This window comes from Hippopotamus amphibius, chromosome 8 (genome assembly GCF_030028045.1).
Source record: "Hippopotamus amphibius kiboko isolate mHipAmp2 chromosome 8, mHipAmp2.hap2, whole genome shotgun sequence".
In the NCBI taxonomy this organism is placed as follows: domain Eukaryota; kingdom Metazoa; phylum Chordata; class Mammalia; order Artiodactyla; family Hippopotamidae; genus Hippopotamus; species Hippopotamus amphibius.
In genome coordinates, this window is record NC_080193.1 from 96294456 (window position 1) to 96318954 (window position 24499).

General features: G+C 35.9%; 1 protein-coding gene across 7 annotated transcripts in view; it reads right to left on the bottom strand.

The window, feature by feature from the left end:
- Positions 1–1119: 1119 nt before the first annotated feature.
- The window catches only part of MAP2 (microtubule associated protein 2), a 278408-nt gene continuing 255028 nt past the window's right edge, over positions 1120–24499 (bottom strand). For 6 of the 7 annotated variants that reach the window (XM_057745157.1, XM_057745158.1, XM_057745156.1 and 3 more), the window contains 5 exons: positions 20301–20641; positions 9463–9555; positions 7397–7478; positions 5209–5321; positions 1120–4966 (listed from right to left, as the gene is read on the bottom strand). In XM_057745157.1, the coding sequence (XP_057601140.1) occupies positions 4751–4966; positions 5209–5321; positions 7397–7478; positions 9463–9555; positions 20301–20641 (845 nt within the window). In that variant the 3' untranslated portion in view covers positions 1120–4750. Of the gene's footprint in view, positions 4967–5208; positions 5322–7396; positions 7479–9462; positions 16576–20300; positions 20642–24499 lie in introns of those variants that run through there. The other variant, XR_009055070.1, reaches the window with a different exon arrangement.

Sequence of the window (24499 nt, forward strand, 5' to 3'; positions counted from 1 at the left end):
ACTTTCAGTACAAAAGTAATTTTTCCACCAGTCACATGTTTCTACCACGTGATAATTAAACTCTTTGACATCAGAGTTGGTGATGTTGTCTCACAGATTTAGGGGTAACTTTTACCTGTGAGGGGTCTGCCATGGAGCTCTTTCTCCCGAAGCACCGTGAACAGCGACTAGATGGCGAGCTGCCGCTTCTCGAGCTTTACAGTGTGGGTTAATCGCCTTGGGGGATGTTGTAAATTGGACTGGGGTGGAGCCTGAGAATTTGCATTTTGAACAAGCACCCAGGTGAAGCTGGGCACAGCCTAAGCAGCAAAGAGCTAACGGATGAATAAAGAGAGAGAATAGGGCGCCTGGATGTTGAGGATGTCTGTTTTCATGGCTTGCACAGCATCAATTTCTCTCTCTTCTGGCAGTAGCAGCCTGACTTGACTTTGGAGGAAATGTTTTCTCTCCACAATTAGTTTATGTAGCTCAGAAGAGGTCACTTCTCCCTTTACTCTCCACCTACCCCAACCACCTGTGATAGAGTTAGCTCTGTGACCTACCCTTGCCAATCAGCACAAGTGAGCAGGTGACCCACATAACGCAATGATTTTCAGACCCTGGATTTTGGCTTGTGCTGTGGGGAGAGAGGCTTTCTTTGGGACGTTGTGAAACCTGGAGCTTCCACTTCCAGTGATCATTATGAGAGGGGTGCGTACCTGAGGATGAAGCCAACACAGAGCAAACAGAACTCAAATTTGGAAAAAGAAAAATTCCTGCTGACATCTTTTGAGAGCCTGGATCCAGAGTTGAAGAAAGATTCTTAATAACATTTTTTGAGTGCCTGGATACATCCTTGCCTGAGGCAGATACTCCTGCCTAGTCAGATACTTGAGGCAATAAAGTTGCTTTTATATTTAGGCCAATTTGAATTTCTGTCACTTGCAACAGATAGCATCCTGCTAATACAGTAGGGATAGGGCCTGACACGTAGGCATTCAGCAGATAACTGTAGCCTTCTCTTCATAATTTTTCTTTGTTTGGATTTAGCAATTTATTATTTATATTATATTATATTATATTTATTATATTATATTATAGTGTTTTTCCAGAGAAGAAGGAACAATCTGAAACTATCAGTTAGGTGTCAAGCAAGTTTATTTTGCAAAACAATCACTATACAGCAACAAATACATTTGCAAATTTTGATTGAAAAACATGAACTAACTACAACCAGCCATTGAAGAAATGCCTTTCTATGGTAACAGGCTCTAGAATTATCAGAAGAAAGAAACCCCCCACAGATTTGTAGCGGCATGTTGGAACCTTGGAATCCCAGCATACAGAGTATACCTTTGTTGATTTTTTTTCTTTTTGCTAAAGTTGAAGTAGATTTTCATGATTCACATTTTCTGAGTTTAAAAATAAGCTTTTTCCTGCAGAGGGACTTGGCCTCAACCTACATACCCAGGCTAAATATCCTAGGTGTAAAAAGACAAACATCAATGCTGATTTTAGTGCATCAATCTTTGAAGGAATGCCTAGAATTTGCCTTTCCAAGCCATAAATCTATCTTTTCTGGCTACTTAGACCATGAATAGTTTATTTTCCTCCTTTTTTGTGGCATGAAAAATAGGAGAAAATAGTATAATTGCAGCTATGTCAGAATCAACTGCATTGAGATTATTTCTTTAATAATATTGACATGATGTTATATTTTGGCTGATAATCCCATTTCCTGCTCTAAAACCATATGAGTGTGTGGAGAAGGCCAGCCATCATCAGTACATTCTTCCATTTAACCAAGTTCTCTCTTCAGCCTTCTTCAGCTATACCTAGTTGGTGTTACACAGGTGTCTTGCTTGTGGGTGGGATTTCAGCCCATCACCCTGCTGGAACTCAGCAGGAGAATCCAGAGAGAGTTGGTTCCTAAATGAACATGGCCTTTGAAACTCATCATGAACTCGGATCTCTCCTGCATCATTGTAAGGTACCCAATTATTGGTTGCAGGTGACCCAGAGAGCGTGAGTGGGCCTTTTAACTCTTCACAGCTCTGGATTACTTATGTTTCCTTAAACAGGTTCTCAAAGGCTAAAGCCAGAGAGAAACTGGCATTAATAGATCTAGAATTGGAACTATGAAGCCTGAATTTCTAGATCAGCGTATGGATGTCCCCACAAGAGTGGTGTTCAAAAAGCTTAATTTGTGTCGTTAATCTTGAGTGTAAAGGCAAGATGGGTTTCACCCCTTATCTCCATAAGAAGACATTTAGCCTGTGTTTCTCTCTTTTACTGGTACAAATTATGTTTCATTTTTAACTTTTTTTTATAAAGAATTGCATTTCCATACAAAGCAAAGGCATTTATTCATTATAATTTTGGTGTGATGTGAAGCAAACACTTCTTTTAACGCCGAATCTAATAACTCGGTACTTTATATAATCTTTATTTTATACATGTAAGAAACAATTTTAATATGTAGAGCATGTTTACTTATTCTTAATGTTTATAAAAAATTTAAACCAAGTTGAAAAAAAAGCTTGTTTTACAGGTTAAAACTGTTCTAACCAGCTGTTAACTTCCTTCTAGAGCTTTAACCACTATCTAACACTACCAAACACATAAGAAAATACCGTATGTCTCCACACAGCTATTCTTCTCCTATTTTCTAGTGCATTTCAAGGGAATGCCCAGACTGGTCAAATCAAACCTCACAGCAATAATTAGGCAGAAAATAGACACATCCATAGTCCTAATCTCTCATTCCTAAATCTTTGTCCTATAAAATAACTGATCTATAAATAGTTTCAGAGATGTCTGCCTACGTAAAACCTCTTAGTTGAGAATGAATGGTGCACTTTTGCTCCTAGAGTTTCTTTTATGGAAGTCCCATTGGTTGTAACTTCCAATGAGTCACAAAATGGCACCCATGTCTCTCTGTCTTCTTCTCTTGGCTTCTTTTTTAGATGCTACTATACTAGCTTGTTGCCTCAGTCTGTGTTCATCATTTCCTCCTTTATATTCGAGAACTGATTTGGCTCAAAGGGATCAAATGCCTACTGGATCATCTGCCTTTAACTGTTCAGATCCAGCCTACCAGCCCTGAGCAAGAAAAAGAACAGATAAAATACTAAAAAGCATCCATCCAGCCTGGTAACCCATTGCCTTATTCAGGCTATTGACTATCTCATTGCTTATTCATAAATCTAAGATGAATGGTTTGTAAGATGAATTAATTAATTGATTTGTGATTTCTAAACTGTATATGAAGTCAGAATGGTATTATCTACTGATAAACAATAGTAATACAGTGTTCCTTTACAGAGTGCAATGTTGGAGTTATGAAAAAACTAATTTAGATATCTGCATCTCCAGCATTTTGTAGCTATAGCTTCTCAAAATACCATATTTTCCCCCTGCTGACCAAGGGATCTTTGGGTATGGAGGCCAAACATTTTCCATCAGATAATTTAATAAACAGGTACTATTTGGAAGAATGGGATAGCATGTCCCAAACTCTCACTGTTAGTTTCAACTTTAGCAAATGGAAAAAAAAAGAAAAAGAAATCTTAAGTCTGTTTCATGAATGATTACAGGAATAAAACCCAAACTAGTCTGTGATTCAAAATAAGATAAATCCATAATCTTAAACCAACAAACTGTAAACCCTTTAATGTATAACTGGACCCACCCCCACAAACTCCATGTTGGTGAAAGCAAAGAAAAACAAATTTTTTCTAGTATCACGGGAGAGACTTGTATCTGGCACTAAAACAGGGTTACGGCTTCGAGTTGTTACAGAAAGCAACTTCATGCTAAAACTTTTTGTCTTTTTAACTTTTTTTTTAATAGGGAAAGAACCCTGCTAACATCTACTTTCACATACCTAAAATTGCAACACCAAAGGGTGCAGGAGACACAGATACTGTGAATAAGGAAGTTTAATATTCAAGTATATGAGGAAGTATCACAAATGGCCACAGAGAAATATATATATATATTTATATCTATAATACTGTATCAAACAGATGGAAAGGGGGTGTGAAACTGGTAGTGTGGACACATCTAGCTGATCAACCGACATTCTAATCAGACACAAGTCCATCCTAATGAAAGTGCCTCATTTCCAAAAGATGCACTTTACACCACTTCCTCAACCACAGCTCAAATGCTTCGTAACTATTTTTTAGTTAGTTAAATAATTTATTGGATTGACTTATACTCTGATATAATTATCCAGGTCCCAAATGTTAATAACTTAATTGAATCTTTCTTCCCATTTATACAAAATAACACTTTAAAAAAAAGTTATTTCTTACATGCTCTTCCCTTCCTGCAATCAGACTCCTTGATTTAATTTAACCTGTAATAAGTTACAATGGGCAGCTTTTTATCTTTTCACCCAGCAACAGAATAGTGAAATGAGCAGCTTGGATTTTAACAAGGCCTTTCAGAATGTAGTGGATAGCCTTCAGGCACGTGAAAGGTAGAAATGCAATTTTTAAAATAATAATACTCCATGCAAAACAGAGCAGAGCAAAAATAATTATCCAATTGTACTCATGTAAAGCCAGTATCTTTCTGTTGCAAATGGAAATCAAGTCAATTTCTGCATATACTATTTTTTTTTATAAAATTGTAACAATTACTACAGTTTGGGAATGAGATTATTTTATGGTTTGTAAAGAATGAATATAACACCTGCTCAGAGCCCACTCCTGCCAAGAGCTCATGCCTAAATAGTATTACTTCAATGCTAAATGAGAAATATTCACAAGCCCTGCTTAGCGAGTGCGGCCGTGACATCCTCGGCCAGAGTGGCAAGCTGGGGGGATTCGAGTAGGTTGATGCTTCCAGAAGAGGAGACGTTGCTGAGTCGTCGGGGGGATGCCACGCTGGATCTGCCTGGAGACTGTGTAATGATCTCAGCTCCGTGGTCCACACGGGCCTTAGCATGCTCTCTGAAGTTCAACTTTTGGCTGTCAATCTGTTCAAGACAAGCATCAGTTCTCGTTAACTCAAGCATCTTAACCATCCCCTAGCTCTTTCTCTATATCCCAGAGCTGATGTTCATGTCACTTCTATTCATCTCTGCCATCCCTACTTCCTAGATGTCCAGGCCTTCAATCTGGGACCCATTTTGATGAAGAGTATTTCAGAAGGATTTTTTAAAAAGGCAAGAGCAGCTCACGATCTTGTTCAAGGTCAGCTCACAATTTTGTTTCTTACCTTGACATTACCACCTCCAGGTACGTGGTGAGCATTGTCAAGCGAACCGACTTTAGCTTGGGCCTTTTCTTTGAAATCCAGTTTCACACTCTCAATTTTCACACGCCCACCACCTACGTAGGAGAGGAGAAAGGCTTTAAAATGCCTTGCTAAAATTAAATGTTATACTTGTGGTGACTAGTTATCCGAAAGGATTATAGTAGATAGACCATGGCAAAGCACAAACTTAATGAACTCTACTATCTCTCTGACCATAGATGTGAAGGAATCTTTTAGAATTTCTAGTCTATACTTTCTCCATACTATCCAAGATAATGACGTCCTTTTCGTAGCATCATATGGATTGCTTTACATATGAACACCTTTCTCCTCTTCTCATGTCTAACCTAAAGTATCAGAGGGGTTTGTCTTATCTATGTAATAAAAACTCTAAAAATAACACAATGAAAGTATCATATGTATCCTTTCTCAAACTTGGGACATTTTGTCTCTTAGTCCTAAGAGAGTAATAAGTTGAAATGCTCTTCTTTTTTTTTTTTTTAAGCTCTTTGTTGGAGTATAATTGCTTTACACTGTTGTGCCATTTTCTGCTGTACAACAAAGTGAATCAGCTGTATTTATCCATATATTCCCACATGCCCCCTCCCTCCCGTGACTCCTTCTCACTCTCCCTGTCTCAACCCTCTAAGTCATCACCAATCAACAAGTTGATCTCCCTGAAGCTCTTCTTTACTTTCCTTCATGTACCAGGTCACTTGTTCAAAGAACTATTAGGCTAGCAATGGTGCACGTGTGGGTAATATTACCATTTGTAAATTCTCAGCATTGATAGCTTGACTGATGAAACTGGAGTCAGGGGCTAAGTTGCTCAAGCGCTTCCATTTTAATTAGCAGACAGAGCGATAGGAAGAGAATCTTAGGAGAGCCCCTTCTTGTCCAGATGCCATAGGACCAATGTGACACTGACTCTGATCTGATAATATGCAGATGGAGTTTTGACCATGCCATTTTCTTAAATGCTAATTCGTTTGAAACTTGAGGATCTGCTAATAGATGAGAGTGCCACGAGCTACCCTTCCGTGGCAGTCCCCATTTCTGCACACCTTTCTCAGGCTTATGAATGCTAGGAGTTCTACATTGAGTAGGTATCTGTTGTCCTTTAGCCTGTTCTTGAGCCTGTCTGCTGATGTCTTTGACCTGGAAAGAAGTTGGATCAGACACTTTTACCTGTCTCCACCTAAGAGACTAGCTTTGACTTTCATTAGCAACTTGGTTTTCGCTACATGCATTTTTTTGGAAGGCCAGTGGTAAGCCATGTGATCCTCTACTATCACTGCATCTCTCTCGGGATTTTGATTTCAGAAAAATACCCGAGGGACTCTATGGAAACATGAAAAATATTTTTCAGTTTTGGACTCTTGATACTCCTTTATCACTGTAGACAAAAGAGAAAGGTCTGTTAAAACTTCCCAAGTCTCTTAGGCCTTGTGGAATTTTTCTCATGTGATACCTAGACATTTATATTAACACCCAATTACCTGGCCAGGGGCCCCCTGAAATTGTATGGTATTACTGGGTTACATCTTGAAGATTCATTCATTCTCTTCCTGAAGGCTTAGGATGTGCATGATGTTATCTAACTCATGCTTACAGAAGACATGTAGTTGTCCCTCCTGCATTACCTATTAGGTATTTTTTTTTTTAGTCTATTTATTTATTTATTTTTATATTTTTGGCCTCACCACACAGCTTGCAGGATTTTAGTTTCCCGACCAGGGGTCGAACCCAGGCCCCTGGCAGTAAGAGTGCAGAGTCCTAACCACCGGACTGCCAGGGAATTGCCCCTACTAGGTATTTTTACGTAACTATTAGAGAAGCCCATTTGAATCCAGAGATCTCTGCCTTTGGTCCTAAAAACTTCTGGCCCCTTCCAGAGGAGTAACTGTGGAAGACTATAATCCTCATCAAATTTCATATGTCCTAAAATGAAGCTGACATGACCAGATATTTCAATTTGTGCCTTGTGAAGATTGAAATTTCTAATTTAAATTTCTATTAATAAAAGCATGGAATATCAGGATTTAGAAACATCCTTCCAATTAGATATTTCACAGCAACACAAATTTTGCTCGTCGATTTCTTGAATCTAATTTAATATCTCTCAGACTACTAAAAAGTACTGATTTACCTGGCCTGTGTCGGATGTTCTTCAGAGAGCCGCATTTGGATGTCACGTGGCTTAGGTCTATCTTCTTGGTGACAATCTGTACCTGTGTGAACCACATAAAATATGCTTAAAATAGCTCAGACATAATCAAGCCCCCAATCTCATGCATAAAATCTAGAAACATATCCAAGCTCACAACATACAACAACATATACACACACAGGAAAACCCAATCTTCCACGTGTCCTCCCATATGTTTGGTCGGAAAGAAAAACCCAAGTGAAAGAAAATCCTAGAAGAGAAGATTTTATTAGTAGAAAACAGATCATGCCACAAGGGGATAGAAAAACCTGGATTAAGAAGGCAAGCTTCCACTCAGAGAACGAAGCCACAGAGTGTTAAACCTATCCATAAGCAAAGAGTCAAGTGAAGAGAGAAATTATTCTTTAAAAAGTGATTTTTACATGAAAGTGACCAACACTGAAACAAGAAGCCCAACACCGCTTTAACATGCAAGAAGAAGAAAGCTCTAAACATGCTTTTCGAAAATACTATTGTCGTGTCTCGGCTAAATGGAATTTTTATTGCACACCAAATTATAAAATGATAGCATTTTTTCTTCTTCCTGTTTTACTGGAATTATTTCACCTTTTGAAACAGTGCTTTCCAAGTGTGGTTCCTGGTCCATTTGCACCAGAAGTACATGGGAATTACTTTTTAATTGAACACTCGAATTGGGGCCAGGAAATTTGCACAATTGAACAAGTGAGTCTTCTCTAGGGGAAAGTTTCAGACTACTGTTTTGGAGGTTGGAAGCTCCCTTACTTACTTTAAGATCATTAGTTATCTCAGTGTATCCTTTTCCAGGTAGGTGTTTTAACCGGCAGCACCTAGAGTAGAGGGCAGCTGGGTCTACCCTCTGATACCCTCAAATTATTTACCAGGACCAAGATTGCTTCTGTGAGAGGACCACATGGTGTGTGCTTCCAGTCAGGGCGAGAGGGAGGAAGGCACCCATGTCAGGGAGGTTTGTACTCACTGAGTAAATACTGAGTCTGAGGTTTAGCCCTGCACCCTAGAACGGGCCCAGAAAACCTTGCTGTGGTCCTCCCACATGGCATATTTTCACGCTCAGTGTAGCTACTTTGAACATCAGGTGACAGCTTTTGCTAGAAGGCACTTGCTTGTCTCTCCTTTCACTGCTTGACTCCACCTCTGCCCAGCTGAGGCACAAGGAACCAAGAGTTATTAAACAGGTGAGAATTCTGGATTTGATACTTTGTAAACTACTTGGGTCACAGATGGCCAGAATCTGAAGTTTAAGTGACAGGATTTGTAGTATAGAGAGTCACCCAGCTCACCTTTTCTATTATTCTAATTTTACAAAGAACTATGCTTTCTTTAGCTTGAGTTTGCCTGTTTCAACTCCTCCTCAAATACATTTGAGAAACATGGATTCATCCTTCCCTTCCTCTCACAGGATATCATTTTCACTCAGTTTAAAAGACAGGAAAAAATCCCATCAAGACAAAGAGTACACTGGGACTTGAATCCTTTCACTCTGAATTACAGATGAGCTATGCTTCACCAGTTTTGTATTATTCCAAGTGATATCCCAACTCTCATGAATAATGAAGCACAAAAGACTGACATTATACACTTTGGGTACTTTCAAGTACATCGGTCTTTGCCTCAAGAGTAACTTAAACGGAGCTAGAAAAGTGTGTGCCCACTGACTTTCGCAGGTGAGTAGAGACAGCATGAGAAAATACCTTGAAGCCAAAGGCCAGCAAACAAATTGGCAAGTGAAGTGGGTTTTCCATCTCCCTGAAAACCATGGTGCTCCCCATTAAAAAAGCAAGAAGTTCACCGATGATCTTAGAGGGAAGGATGGGAAGCCCATCACCGAAAATGCAAGGCTGACAAGCCCCCAAACCAGAGGGACGTGTAGAGAAGCAACAAGAAGGGGTGGGGGGAGGAGAGTGTGTTGGGAGGTGTTGTGAGGGAGGCAGGAAAGGAGACAGAGTGCCGGCTGTGCAGATGGCTGCACACAATCAGGACAGCTTCTAGTAGAAGCTTCTACTTACATTTCCGCCCCCAGCAGAATGTTTGATGTTATCCTTGGAACCACATCTGGACTGAACCTTGCTAAAATCGATCTTCTTGTTTAAAATCCTAACCTAAAAGGAATTGGAAGTAACTTCACTGTGCGTTTTTCTTTCAACATGCTGGGTATAGGGAACCAGGAATGGGTAGCAGCAAAGAGGCTCCAAACTCCTTCCACCTACATAATCACTTAAGACAAAAAAATTGACACTGAAACTGAAGAGCAGATCTATCATATAAATATGAGCCCCTTTTCTTCTGCAACCGCAAGGGTCAAATGCTTGAGAGCCTTAGATATCCCAGCTTTTGGCTGCTGTAATCTGGAAACAATACGGCAATAGAAAAATAAAACTTGAATTATCAGTGAGGAGGAAGCTTCCGATATTGCGGGCAACACTAGGACTCAGGTCCGCTCTATGGAAGGTCCAGTAGTGTGGTTCAGCCCAGAATCCTGAAGGATACGCCAGTGCCCCACTCCCCTTAACCCCTACAGTATTAGCCATCACAATTGTAAATCACCTGGTACGCGTGACTTGACTAAGACTGGTCCACGTGAAACAGGTGAGGTTCAGAAGACATGATGATTCAGCCACTCTTTAGGGCATAATAAAAGTTCCAATAATAAAATTGGTCTGGCTGAATGCTACAGATGAGGGTTTTCAATCATCTTGGGGAAGAAGCCCTGGTTTCCTAAGATGGTCGACAAGGAGGCTCTGGGCCTCCTCTGTTGAAAAGCTCTACGATTCCCTTGCAGGTTTGGCTCAGTAGCCTTCTGAAAGGCCTTTCTCTGACCACTGCTCATGAATAGCCATTATCCTTGGATTTGGTGTGAAAGCATTCTTTCCATTTTTAGAGGGGAGAAACCCAAAGGCCAATAGTTAGCTGACTTGTACTAGGTCATGTGCATGCAGTCCAGGCCTTGGTGGTGCCCAGCAGATTTGAGGTTAGGTGTTTTATTTCTATTTTCAGGAAGTCCAGTATTCATCTGGAAGACAATAGCGAATCGAGACAACAGCAAATCTAGATCTGCAAAGATATTACTCTGGTGTAATATAATGTGCAAAGTAATAATTTGTAGCTTCTTTCATGTGTCTTTTGAATTTTGCATGTTTTGGAGGGCTGACAAGCAATGTGAGAACAGAAGGAAAGGTTTATTTTTGTTGTTATTTTTTGGTTTGTTTTATTTCACTTTGGCTACAACCACCCTCCAATAGCTAAAGAAAAATCACACTTTCAGTGCTTTAGGGGACAGTTTATCCTCTTATATATTAAAAAAAGCTAAATAAATTTACCCTAAATATACATCTGTCTCCAAGGATGGTATCACATCTCTTGGTATTCACAAAAAAGAGTAAAAAATTCAAGAGGACATTGAATCCTGACTATTTTTAGCTAGACAAAGCTTAAATTGCAGCAACTGCCCAGCATTGACAAGATAGCTTGCTCCTTACAGGGAAGTATCATCGACAGCTCTCATTGGCAGCCCAAGGGAAGGGCCTCTTGTCAAAATCTGAATTCAGAAGACATGATGATGTGGCCACTCTTTAGGGCATAATAAAAATTCCAATAATAAAATTCCTCAATTTAAAAAAAGGGGGGATATCACAGAGTCTGTATCTAACAATAAATGTAGTTGAGCTGTAAGAGTTTCCCATAAACTGTAGATGCAGATAACAAAGTCAATAAGGGCCACTACATTTCAAACCTCACAGGTAAGTTATTTTTAGAAAGCAAATAATTTTGATTTGTTATTTCTAATAATAATACTTTAAATTATTCTCCATGAGGATCTATTTATTTGGCAGTGAAACAGAATTTAAGCCATTTTTCTAATCCTTGGGGATATACAGAGTCTCATATTTCATTTACAAATTTTAATTTAGAGATCATAAGAGTAGCAATCAAGTGACTCATTACCAAGTGATCAAAAGCCAAATGTTAAATCTGACTCACTTGTTGTAAAAATGGAAATTTCAAATTCCAAGTTGCATAAATTTGTTTGACTCTAACGTTTAACTAACTGACAATTTTTATGATTTCCAAAACAAATGATTCAAACCCAAAGGGGACACATTGCCTGCATTATTTATAGATGATTCAAACCTTAAATCCTAAAACTTCAAGGCCAACTTCAAGGTTGATTTTCCCCAGATTTTCTAGTGAAAAAACTAGCTGGCCTTTTTTGATGACAGACATTATCAACCCATATTTGTTCAATTTGACATGCGTTAGTAGTGTGTTCTTTACATATTTCCATAATTGCAAAAACTTCATGGTATATTGCTTTTGTCTAAAATGAGGCACAGTATGACATTCACCATTGTGCTTAATGGTTGAGTGGAGAGAAACAAAACCACTCTAGGCAGTGAATGTTTGATGTTCAGTAAGATTTGCACTCTAGCTTGACAACTTGTACTTCAGCCTTGTGACTCACATTTATCCCTTAGCAAAATTACAAAATACTTCATGTCAAACGTCTCTAGCAACATTGACAAATAACACCTTAGAGAATTAATTCCACAAATACTGGTGGTCCTCAAAACCATCCCATAAAATAGAAAAATAGTTTTTTTTTTTTTTTTTAATCAGAGAGTCAAGTTTTAACTCTCTGTTCTCTATGGATAGATTGAAATAAATTACTTTCTTTAGGAAGAAATTTTCATTGGAATTTTGTTTTCCTAAAGCCTATGTCAAGGTAAAATTATTTTAACATCTTAGAGACTGCCTAGAAAAAATATAATGAACTTCTATTTTACAAATGAACTAATTTTCTATATTCATGATATGAAGGAAAAAATATCTGAATAACCATCCAACATTAACTAGAAACCATACTTTAATCTTTGTTAATTTCTTTCAATCAAAATTTTTACTTGTTTTATTAATGCAAAGAATATGACAATCTATCTTTCCTTCTACATATTTCACAGTGGAAGGAAAATATATTATATCAATCAACTGGGTCATCTTCCTAAACTCTGCCTTATTCAAAATTCTACCAAACTCCCTATTTACTATTAAATACAACAAAACTTTTAGCCAGGCAACCAGGGTTCACAGCAATTCTAATTTTTGAGTCCTCTCTTAATGCTGTACATTTCATCCAGACTGTGTTATAGTCCATACTTTAAGGGCCTTGTTTACATTTTCAAGTTCATCCCCATGCTTTCTTTATGTTATTTCTCCTGACAGAATGCCCTCATTCCAAGTTGAGTCTGTAACAGATCCTCCTTCAAGGTTCAGCCTAATCAGTCCCTCCAGTGAGAGGCTGGCAAAAAAAGGATTTCATTCTCATGGGCGTACAGTGGTGACTTTCATCATTGATTTTTCATTCATATAAGGGTCTTATAAGCATGAAGAGTTAAAAAGAATAGGCTAATGTAATTGAATAATTAATCAGAATTATTTAACTTTAATTAATTCTGTCTATTCCTCCACCATGTTAGGAAAGAACAGAATACTTACTTTCTGGATATTCTTGATGTGACTCTAGCTGAATTTTATCATGATGGTTCAATTGAACTGATCTGCCACTGTACTCTCTATGCATATAAGTTTAATTGCTCATTTAGAGAAATTAGCCTTTTTTCTCCCCAAAATGGGGTTACCCTAAGAAAGAGTAAGAATACAAAATGCAGGATATGCCTGCAGGCAGGAAAAGATCTCTCTTACTAGAGATTAGCTGGAAATATGAAACATGCAAAATGAGAGAAAATAAATCTAACTTGTAGTTTTTAGTAAAACAGTTTATAAACAGAGGCATTAATCACAGTGTCAACTTGGATTTCTTTAGCAATGGGAATTTGATTTTTTTGACATTCTCTGCTGCTGCTTTTTAAAATAAAAACATCCACATATTAGCTCAAGATGGCAAGACATGGAAAGTAACTGGGAGTCCAAAAGTTTGGATTCTAGTCTCAGTTCCTTTACAATCTGGTGCTAGGCCCTTCCGGCATCCTCGAGGTATAAACAACATCATTTCTTTCTTTCTCCAAACAAGGCTGCCTTAGGAAGAATTTTTTTTTTGAAAGGTAGTGGACAGGAACACTCAATTGACTTCTCTTCAACTTTATAGGGGATTAAGCTTTTCCTTTGGGTTTGCATCATTTCTCAGGAATGCTTATGAAGCTTTTCTTTATATTTACATTATCAAAACACTTTTCTGCCTTTCTCCAAAGTATTTCCTATTCCATACCATTCAATTTTAATGAAAACTATTTAGCCTCCATAGAGTCCAGAGGCATCATATATTAAAGCAAAAATATTATTATATCATATATTTCTGAAGAGTGAAAGTTTTCTGGAACAGATGATGTTCTTTAAATATTCATCTGTTAACATCTGTTCTTTAAATATTCATCTGTTCTTTAAATATTCATCTGTTAACAACCCTGTGCTCTGGTCAAAATGCATGCAGGTATACAAACATAGTCCATTCTGAATTGTAATTTATCCTACCTACACTGACCAATAATTTCCTCAAAACTAAGTATACCAAATATAAACAATAAGTATACTTCAATACACATTTAAATAGAAATAATAGTTTATCTCAAAACATACAATTTCACAGAGCTTTAAGGAAGAGAATATGGAAGGGGAGCCATGAAGGCATCAGCCCAATTTTCCTGTGCAGGCTGTGTCACACAGCACAGAAAGTAAAACCTCACTGAGAAACCTTGGGGTGAATGGATAATGCTGAAAAACTTGGAAAGAACTTTTTGGTGAAACAGACATCGTTAGATATTTCAAGTAGTCTGTCCAAGGGCACTGGAAGGAAAGTTATGAATATAACAGTCATTGTGATTCACGAAAATTAACAGATAATGAGCTTTATCAAGTTCATATGCCATAATCTTGACATTATATTTTTTCTTTAGTTTAAATTTTTAAGATAGTTTAAGGAATACTGGGCCAAGTTGGTAAGAAAGTAACTTTTCAAGAGTCTGTTCAGTTGTTTGAAAACAACCTGAGATTCAAGGTTGTTCCCATGTCCTTGCTTGGTTTATAAATGAAGAGCAAACAAATAGAGACTCTGTAGGCCTCAACTTTGTAAGCCCAAAGTAATAATTTTCCCATAGTTTTTAATAATTAATATTTATGAAGCTTAACTTGAAAACTTTTCATTACCTTACAAAAGATATTGAATTATAGTTATAAAAGTTCTATTGCATAAAGACAAGGTTCCTGATCTCAAGGAGCTTTCATTTTGAGATGATGATGACTTTCATAGCAAAAAATGCCTTGTCAATATAATGTAACATATTTTGGTGAACAGTTTTTCTTCACACTGGGTTGACTGACAGTATTTTACAGTTGATGGGGTATTTTATTACACTTCTTATTTAGCATTTATTTGCAGCCCTAAGGAGATGGAAAGAATGGCTTAGAAAAAACTTAAAATTAAATAAGGGCAGGACACTAGGGGAGGACAAGAAAAACAAACAAACACTTCTGCCTAGACTGTAGAGACCTCATGTTATTTTCATCCATTCCCCTTATGTTATATAGTACTTAGCAGAGTCTTCGTAAATGATGAAAGAATAAATATACAAACGAGAAAAAATATCTAAATAAGCATCAGTCTTTCTTTTCTTTGTTTACAAAATTTATAATTTTGTAAATTTGCCTATATATTAATAGCACTCAGCTGACCTTCACAGTGGTGACCATCATAATTTTATATAATGAGGAAAAAAATCCTGTTTCACTATAATTTATAAGTTGCCTCCAGAATTAATTCCATTTTTTCCCTTGAATATAAAATTGAAAGCGACTCATTCAAGTTAGCATGTGAAAGGCTATAAAAGTCTCAGAGTAATGCCTAAAATTTTATAAGAAAATATAAAAAAGATTCCACTCTACATTTCAGTCCTTTCATTATCTCCTTCCCCTTTCCCATTGCTGCCCATTCCCCAATTACACTCCTCTTCTATTTCAGAAACACTGCTCTTTCACTCAACTTCAGCTTGCCCTTTGTGGCACAAATATTTATGGAGTCTATTAGAGTACCTGAACAAATGCTTTTTAATGAGCGGCAATGCAAAAATACTGTCACACCCTAAGTAGAATGATGGGTTTGACAGCTTAAAGTAACCACACACTCTATTTAAATGAGGTGGTGCCGTGCACAAAAACAAGTATTATTTTGTTGCTTCTATTCTACAAATAAGAAAGCTGAGGACCAGAGAGGTCAGTATCTAGGGTCACAATAATTTAGTAAAAAGCTAGATCAAGAACTCAGCTCTTACATTATGATCCAATATGCTTTTAGACAAAATTCACTGGGGCCCCAATGTTGGGGGTTTCTTTGGGTAACAGCTGTAATGGCTTTTGGCACTCACACTCATTCCACAAGTCACTAGAAAGAATGCATCTCTCCATGTATATGGTATGCTACATTTACTTAACTTTCACTCAACAAATATACTGAATACTTACTGTATACTGGACCCTGAGGGCAAGATGGAACTCATATGTACTGAACCCTGAGGACAAAATGGACCTCATCATTGATTTTATGGAACTTATAGTCTAGTAGGTGAGACAAGGTAGACATTAAATAACCAATTATGCAATGGAATGTACAAATGTGGTGAGAAGCACTGGCTACAGAATTGAGAGTATATCAGATAGAGATAAGAACAGAAATATTCTACTCAATATTCTGTAATAACCATTAAAGGAAAAGAATCTGAAAAAGAATGGACATTTGTATATGTGTAACTGAATCACTTTGCTGTACACCTGAAACTAACACAACATTGTAAATCAACTACATTCCAATATAAAATTAAAAAAAGAAATTCTATTAAAAAAAAAGATAGAGAAAAGAACAGATGTAGGGAGAATAGTTAACTATTGCAGTGACATCAACAAGAGATAATGTATCCTGCGCTAGGGTGGTACAGAGCAGACTGAAAGAAATGGGCAGATTTAATAGCTGTTTGGGGCACAAAATCATTAGCATTTAAAGATGGCCAGGATATGTGATGAAGGAAAGGGAGATGAAAATTAGATTTTTAATTTGTGAAACCACTTCATTAATAACTTTCAAGTATCACAAGGTGCTTTGTACACTGATCTTCATAAAGCTGATGGAGAAAAAACAAGAAACCTGTCAAAACATGTAGGAGTATTCCATATAAATCAAAGTACCTACAAAAAGTCTGATTCATAGATAGAAACAGTAGCATTCTCTGAGTTATTGCTTAACACTTTTTATGCCACACATTTAGAGAAATTGTTTATTTTCCTACTTTTGTTTAAACCAAGCAGCCGAGTCCTTAAAAAGCTAACACTATTTATTCTGAAATTTAGATTTAGATTTAATGTAGATTAGGGAGCTAAGTACATTGAAATAGTTTCAAATTAACACACTTAATAAGATAGCCTTACCTATGCCTTGAGTTAAATTAACCAAGCTTACTATCTATAGGGAATCCAAGATTGCATATGTTCTTTCCAGTAGAAGGAATTTATATTTTAGCTAAAAAGATTAACTTTATTGCTATCTGTAAAGCTCCTCATATCTTCAGCTAGCTTATCTATTCCATTAGGCATTGATTTGCCTCACTGAACTGAGCCCTGAGCTGAGCCTCTTTGCCAATAGAAAATTGGACTTTAACAGGAGAGATAACAGCCATAAGCACACAACTTATACATATGGAAGAGCAATAAATGTTCAAATTGGGGCAAATAATAAGGCTTCCAAACTTGGAAACTTGTTGAATTCCTAAGAGACGTATATCTTTCGTTACACATTACCTCTCCCTATTCTCCTTATAATTCTCCCTAAGTGATTGCACAAACTTTAAAACAACAATGATAAAGCTTAAAAAATTAAATTATTTACATATAATCAAACCACTACGAATTTTATGACAATAGAGTCTGTATGGATGGTCTGAATTAATTAAGGTTTCATCTACCAATTTACTCTCATCTTCACTAATAAGAGCTGTGTGACTATTTTTCTCAGTAACTATAGATGACACATCTATTACATAACTGGGCTCCTACACAAGGTATTGCTATTGTCCTGTCCTCTTCAGTGATTCTGGGTTGGTCACTGTCCATTCAAATATCCATAGTATATACAATTTACTATTGGGAACAACATGCCACTGGCTTCAATTTCCCCCACTGGCTGCATCTATGGATTCTCAATCAGATAATGAGGGTCTTTAGCATATCATCTTGATAATTTCTAAGAAGCTTTAACATAAAAAATTTTCTTAGTCATTTTATAAAGTTGAACATTTAAAATCCAATCAACATCCCCAATTTAATATGTACAGAAAAAGAACCTCTCCTCACTCCCTGTATGTGAGATCATATGCTAGAAGGAAGCTTTTACAGGGATAGCATTGAAGTGTTGAGTGAAACATTTTTGTTACAAAGAGAGTTCAACTGTAGTGCATCTCAATTTTCCAATTCATTTTCCTCTCCAATTTAAATGCATTGATGCCATCTATCACAAAATAGAAGGCAAATATATTCCTTCCATCTATTTCTTAATTTGGTGAGGAAATACTTTCTGCTTCACCAACAAAAGTCATTTTATAATAACTCCATGGTTGTAGATTTTTTTCCAAGTCATCTGAAGCTGCAGTAGGATAATTCTGCATCAGGTTAATACTTGCCTTATGGAACAAGAGATTTTCTTCAAATGACATGGTGATTTTGAGGCTATTTTGTTCTTTCTATAATTTTTTGTGTCATATGTCTTTACTAGTCCTTAATTACCACAATCTCTAGGGCAGCATTAGTTTAGCTCAAAAGAATAAGAAATCTATATATCAATCTTATGAATTAACAAATACAGTAGAAGTCAAAGTTAGACATAGAAATATTCACAGCCACATATCATGAAGTAGGAAAAGAAAATAAATGTCTTCATATTTTTGAGTTGGTTTAACTTAATGATTGTAGCAAAGCTGAGCTCAAAATCACTTTTTGGCTTTCTACCTTGAAGAGTCATTTGAATAAAATCATTTATTGTCAAATTATATCAATAATTATCCCCTTTTTAATAGATTTTCTTTTTAGTTTCAATAAAATTCTTTGAGATAATTAATATTTCCTTGTGATTCTATGAAGAGACAGATTCTTTTAAGAATCAAAATTTTCTAGAATATAAGTAAGTAAACCTCACATTTAGTTAAGGAGAATACCAGGACACTTGGATATTTATAAAAAGAGAATTGATTTTAAATACAGATGATAACTACCCTATTTTAGGGAGTAGCTCAAAAGAGCTAAAATGATAAACTTACAAATTAGTACTAAATTTCTTTTATTCAACTTATGCTTTTCAATTATATATGTATAAATATAAAAACAATGTGACATTTGGATATTTCTAAAAGGTTCAAAATATTCCCTTCTCTTGGATGTGCAAAGCTATGATAAAGTCAAGAATATGAGATTTTTGGAATTATAGGCTTAAACTTGGTAGAATTTTTTTTTCTTTATAAGCGTTTCTTGTAGCTCATATTTTTAATTACATTGTTCTATGAAAAAGCATCTTTCTGTGACTATATTATTATAGAATGTTATAGTTGTTCTTAAAAGGGCATATTGAGTCCTTCCTCCCTTTTTTGGTTGATTTTTTCCTTAACTCTTTGGAATTTCTTGAACAGAATCACAATGAGAAAGCAAAGAAGTTTGTTGCTAAAGGAAAAAGCAATATTAAATTTTTGTTTCAACACTGAGTAGGATCTTTGATAGCTTCATGTTTCGGTAAGACATTTCTTCTAAACCTGCTGAAAATACGTTTTCTTTGGCATGAGAGAGGAATACCAGAAATCAGTGGCAGAAAATATAAAAGAAGAAAAAGAGTGGAAGAAAATAATATTGAGGTTAAAAAGAAAGGCTTTTGGGGTATATTGAAAAGGCATTATTTATTAATGTATAAAGGAAATTATTGCTTTCTCTCTTCTTTCCCTCAAGGATGGTTGCTTTATCTCTTCATTGACAATAAAAGTCAAACTATGGGTATATCAATATCACAAGGAAAATATTAAATGATATTTGTATTACCTCTTTCCAGGCTAATTGCTTTGTCCAAACACATAGTGTATAAGAAAGGTTCAGGTTAAGGTAGAACTCAAAGCTCTCTTGTTGGAAAAAAATGTGAATGTTTGCTCTGAAGCTAAAGTTAAGAGTTAGTAGGCAGAGTTTTACTAAGAACCCTATTTGATACAATTAATCTGAAATGGAAGTTCTAACAGAACCATATAGAACTGTCTATTAATTACCGACATGAATATCTGCCCTTTGCAATGTTTAGGTAATAGCAGTCAGAGAAGAAACTTGGGGAACCATGCTCTGATTTGGAATGAACATGGGGAAATGGTAGAAGACATTATAGGAAATCCTTGGGAGAAGGAAGGAGATGAAAGTGGAATCTCTAAAAGATGGTTAAATGATCTCACAGTCAGGATCTAAAATAGATCACTCAAATTTATATCAGAAATGTAACTTTAATCTCAAGTTAAAATCCACAAGGCAACAGAGATACATTCAGAGAAGATCTGTTAGGTAATCAACTAAAAGATTCTTCTACATGGTTAAATCAATTTTTATCTAATAATAACCAGAAGGAATGCACATGCTTATGAGTTCCACCATATTCTATAAGCTAGCTTTCTCAGATAAGATCCAAAGTCTTAGCAATAAATCATAACCAGTAACGATTTAAAACCTCCATCTTCCTTTTGTTTTAAGAACCTTAAGCCTATAATATCAGGATGGCGACATAATAATTAACAGATTTTACTTCGGCAGCAAATATGTGTGTTCATGTGATTCTTACCTGCCCCCCTTTAGGCTGGTATTTGATGTTGTCTGTCGATCCGATTTTGGATTTGACATTCTTCAGGTCTGGCAGTGGTTGGTTGATAAGCCGAAGCTGCTTGGGAGTAGCAGGAGATTTTGGAGGTGTACGTATAATGGCAACTTTCTTCTCACTGGGCACCAAGATGGCAGACTTGGGGGTTCCTGGTGTGTGAGGGGTCCTGGGGTAGCTAGGGGTTCCAGGAGTGCCTGGTGTGCGTGAAGAATAGCTTGGTGGGGTGCCAGGAGTGATGGCGGTTGATCCGGGGGTAGTGGGTGTTGAAGTGCCACTTTTTCCTGCTCTGCGAATTGGCTCTGACCCTATGTGAACAAACCAAACCAAAGCCAAACCACAGTGTCAGAAAGCTCTCCTGGAGACACCCCTCTTCCCATCCGTTGGTAGAACTCATAATTTATTAAATTTCAAAAGGGTTTAGAATATTTATGAATTACAACAATGCTCAAAAAGGTGAGACCCTCCTATTTTTAGGCTCATAAATTTGTGACATTCTTTTGAACATGCATTGCTATCGTGAAGATAATACTTGGGTTTTCCTGATTTATTCTTAATTCTCATTATGAATGTGTTAAAAGTATTTTCTACTTGTGTGATCATTAAGGCATATGCATCTGTCTTTAGTTGGAAAAACAGTCTGCACTTAATGTTCTTTGTGGGCTCATATTTACTGAAGATTCCTTGAATGATATGCAGACCATTTGTTCTTCTGTGTAGTAAGTTTATTCCAAGATCCAGGTGAATATACAACATAAAATTGTATATTTAGATCACATGCTTTTGACCTGTGTAGAAAATTATTTAACTCTAAATTAAAAAAAAAACTAGTTCTCTCCTTAGAAAAGTGGGGGGTTCTACAATTTATTCACAGTGACTCTTGTACCTGATTGTGTTTGCATGTATTTCCTTTATAAGGAAATTTGTCCTAGCTTTTATTACCAAAAAAAAAAATCTATTTCTTTCCTTAGAAAAGTAGGATGTTTAACAATATATTCACAGTGAATCTTGTACTAGATTGTGTTTTTCTCTTATACTTTCATGACTAGTTTGCAGTTTGGAGTCAAATCAATAATCTCACTATCAATTATATAAGATATTGTGAGATGCATTTCTTTGCCTCAAATTGATATTAAATTCACTTCATCATTTAACTCATTTCTCCTCATTTTCTTATGCTATGTTTTTCACATTATTTTTTTAATGTGTGTTTAAATGCCATTTCACACGCTTTTTTGAAATAATAATGATATAAATGAGTACACACCTTAACAGATTTCAAAGCACTTTTGTGAATACCAAACACTGGATAATCAAACATACATATATGCAATAGAGGCAGCTCTTATTATTCCTAATTTAACAATAAAGACATTGAGGTTCATTTATCCAGATGATACCAAATGCTAAGCCAGACATGATATTTAGCTTCTTAATATCTGTCGAACTTTCTCTTAACTCTAAAAATCTTTTCTTTTTAAATAATACATTGATTCCAATAATAGAACACTGATTTACATTGTTTACATATATTATATAAATTCTTTCACTTTTTAAAATATTTTACAGAAGGGAACGATTTTTATTTTTTACCACTGAGTATGTAACTTTGTAAAATCAATGAATCTTCCAGAAATTTTGTAGAGGATAAAGATATAACTCATTAATTTTAAAATCAATGAAGTAGACGGGATCTTAGAGTCACCTGATATAATTCATCATCAGTGCAGAAAGTTCTTCCTGAGAAAGGGGACAATTAATCTTTGCTTAAATATTTACAAGAAGTTAGCTCAAGAGCGCTTCTGAGATAATTGTAGTCTGTAGACAAAGTAAATCTACCCATTGGTCTAAGCTCAGTCTCCTAGAGAAACAGAATAATTTTACTTCCTTTCTCAGTGAACAGTTTTCACATATCAAGGCAAAATTGTCCCGTGTCCTTTTGGTCTTTTAGTAGAAGGACAAGAGATAGGTAGACTATTCAACTGACAATATGAAATGGGATTTGAGAAGGGTAAAGTGATAAATTAGTGATTTTTATTGCTTTCCACAAATATGACATTTCAAGAAGAGGATAATACAACCACATTCAACTTGGCTTTTTGTACTGTAGATTCCTGGCTGTAACGTTTGTTTATGGCAAGGTTTTGACGTTGGTTTGAGTCAGTCACTATGTTCTGAAAAATCTCTTAAGAAACTTCTTTCTTCCTCAAATGTATTCTCCATCATTTCATCACTTTTAAATATCTCAGGTCTTTTGGGAAGAGAGATCATCTCTGTATTATTTGCCACTCTACATAGCACTGGTGTCTTTTATGGGGCTTGAACAGAGCAGGAGCTCAACATATATATTTTTTTTAATGGTATGAATTTGATTCAGAATTTATCTAAGTGTGCTGAGGTATTTTTACTTCATGGAGACTGAGATAAAGCAATAATGTGGCTGTGTATAGCAATATTTACTAAAAGAAATATTTGCTTAAAAGTAACAGTTATTTCTATACCCCTAAAAATGGCTTTAAGTTTTGAAAAAATAAAGGAGGAAGGTTCTGTGCTATATCTGGAGAATGAGAAAAAAACCACAAGTATTAAGAAGCTCTTAACACTGCTGTTCAACAGATGCGATCAATTTTTACTGTAATAAATTATGTTCTAGTCATCAAAAATGACAAATTTGAGTGTTTCCTATTTGTTCTGAAATAGAAAAAATTAAATCTAAGTTACTAAAACAATTTAAAAAATATTTATGTTACTCTGTTACACTGTTTTCTTATTTATCTTGTCAACTCTTCAATGACAAGGTCTTTCCTTACTCTTGGGCTAAATAAACTTCCTGCATAGCATTTTCTTTGAAATCTTTTCAATAGCTGTACAAAATGCTAGAACATTCCTGTGTGCAGTTGAGGAGATGATAGGCGAATGAGAGGAGGCAAACTGCTTATTCTGCTAATTGTTCCTATGCCTTTTAGCTATTGCTATGTAGAGATAAAAATAGACCCTATGTCCTTAGATTTTCAGAGTATTAGTTATGTTCATTACCAAATAATACAATGCCATATGCTTATGAAAGTAAGTAAAGTTAAAAAAGTCAATATAGAATTGGCTCAGAACATAAAAAGCAATTGGTATACAGATCCATCTTAAAAGGCAGAGAACAGTGGCTCGAAGATGTGGATTTATGTGAGAAAGTGACATTTTGCTTCCATAGCAACAAATACAAGCATAATTCAAGGTGTGCCTTTGGGGAGCACTTGGTGCCTCTGTGTTGACTCAACATTCCTGGGGTTATTGCTGATGCCCAATTCCAAGTCCATATAATTGGAGTTAAATTCTTTTCTCTGGAGATTACTAACTCTTAGATGTCTTCTTTGCTAGTTCATTTGAATACTTCATATGTGTTAAGGTGAAAGAGTTTTAGTGATTTCAAAGTATTCCTAGCATGTATTTCAAAGGATTTTAATGCTTCCTGAATCCAAATGGTGTGGGACACAACTGCTCTAATTATAATAAACACTTACATTGTAGGCAAAATCACTGTTAAAGTGTCATACAAAATAGTCACATTTGAAGTGGGGCAATTATTGTCAAATATTTAAAAAATAAGTGGTGAAATCAACTATAATGTGATAGTAGTAGCAATTTCCACCACTTTGTAATGGATTTTAAATGGCAGATGCTATTCTCCAAATGTTTCCACCATTTTGTAATAGTTTTTAAACGACAGGGATACTATTCCCTGAGTGATTCCACAGAACGGTTCCCTATTACTATTTCTTCTAAATAAATATAGAGAAGACATTAAGAGGCCAGGTTGTGAATTTATCAGTGAGCTGAAAACCAAATTCAACCTTAGCTATGTAGTATTGGACAAGTTACTGTCTTTAAAAGGTCAGTTTTCTCATCAGTAGAGTCAATGAGGTTGTTAACACCCAATCATCAGCACTGTTAATTAAATTGACTGAAAAACGTGTCTTAAGATTTTAGCATCTCTATGTGATTAATAAATGGTAGCTATTTTTGTAGTATTTCATATTTATGAAAATAATTTGAATTACGAGATAATCTTGGTAGCGATATAGCACATAATTGGGTAATGATTGGAACATTTTTATATTCTTTACATAAACTGTAATAATTGCTGACCATTACATTATGAAATCAAAGGAAAT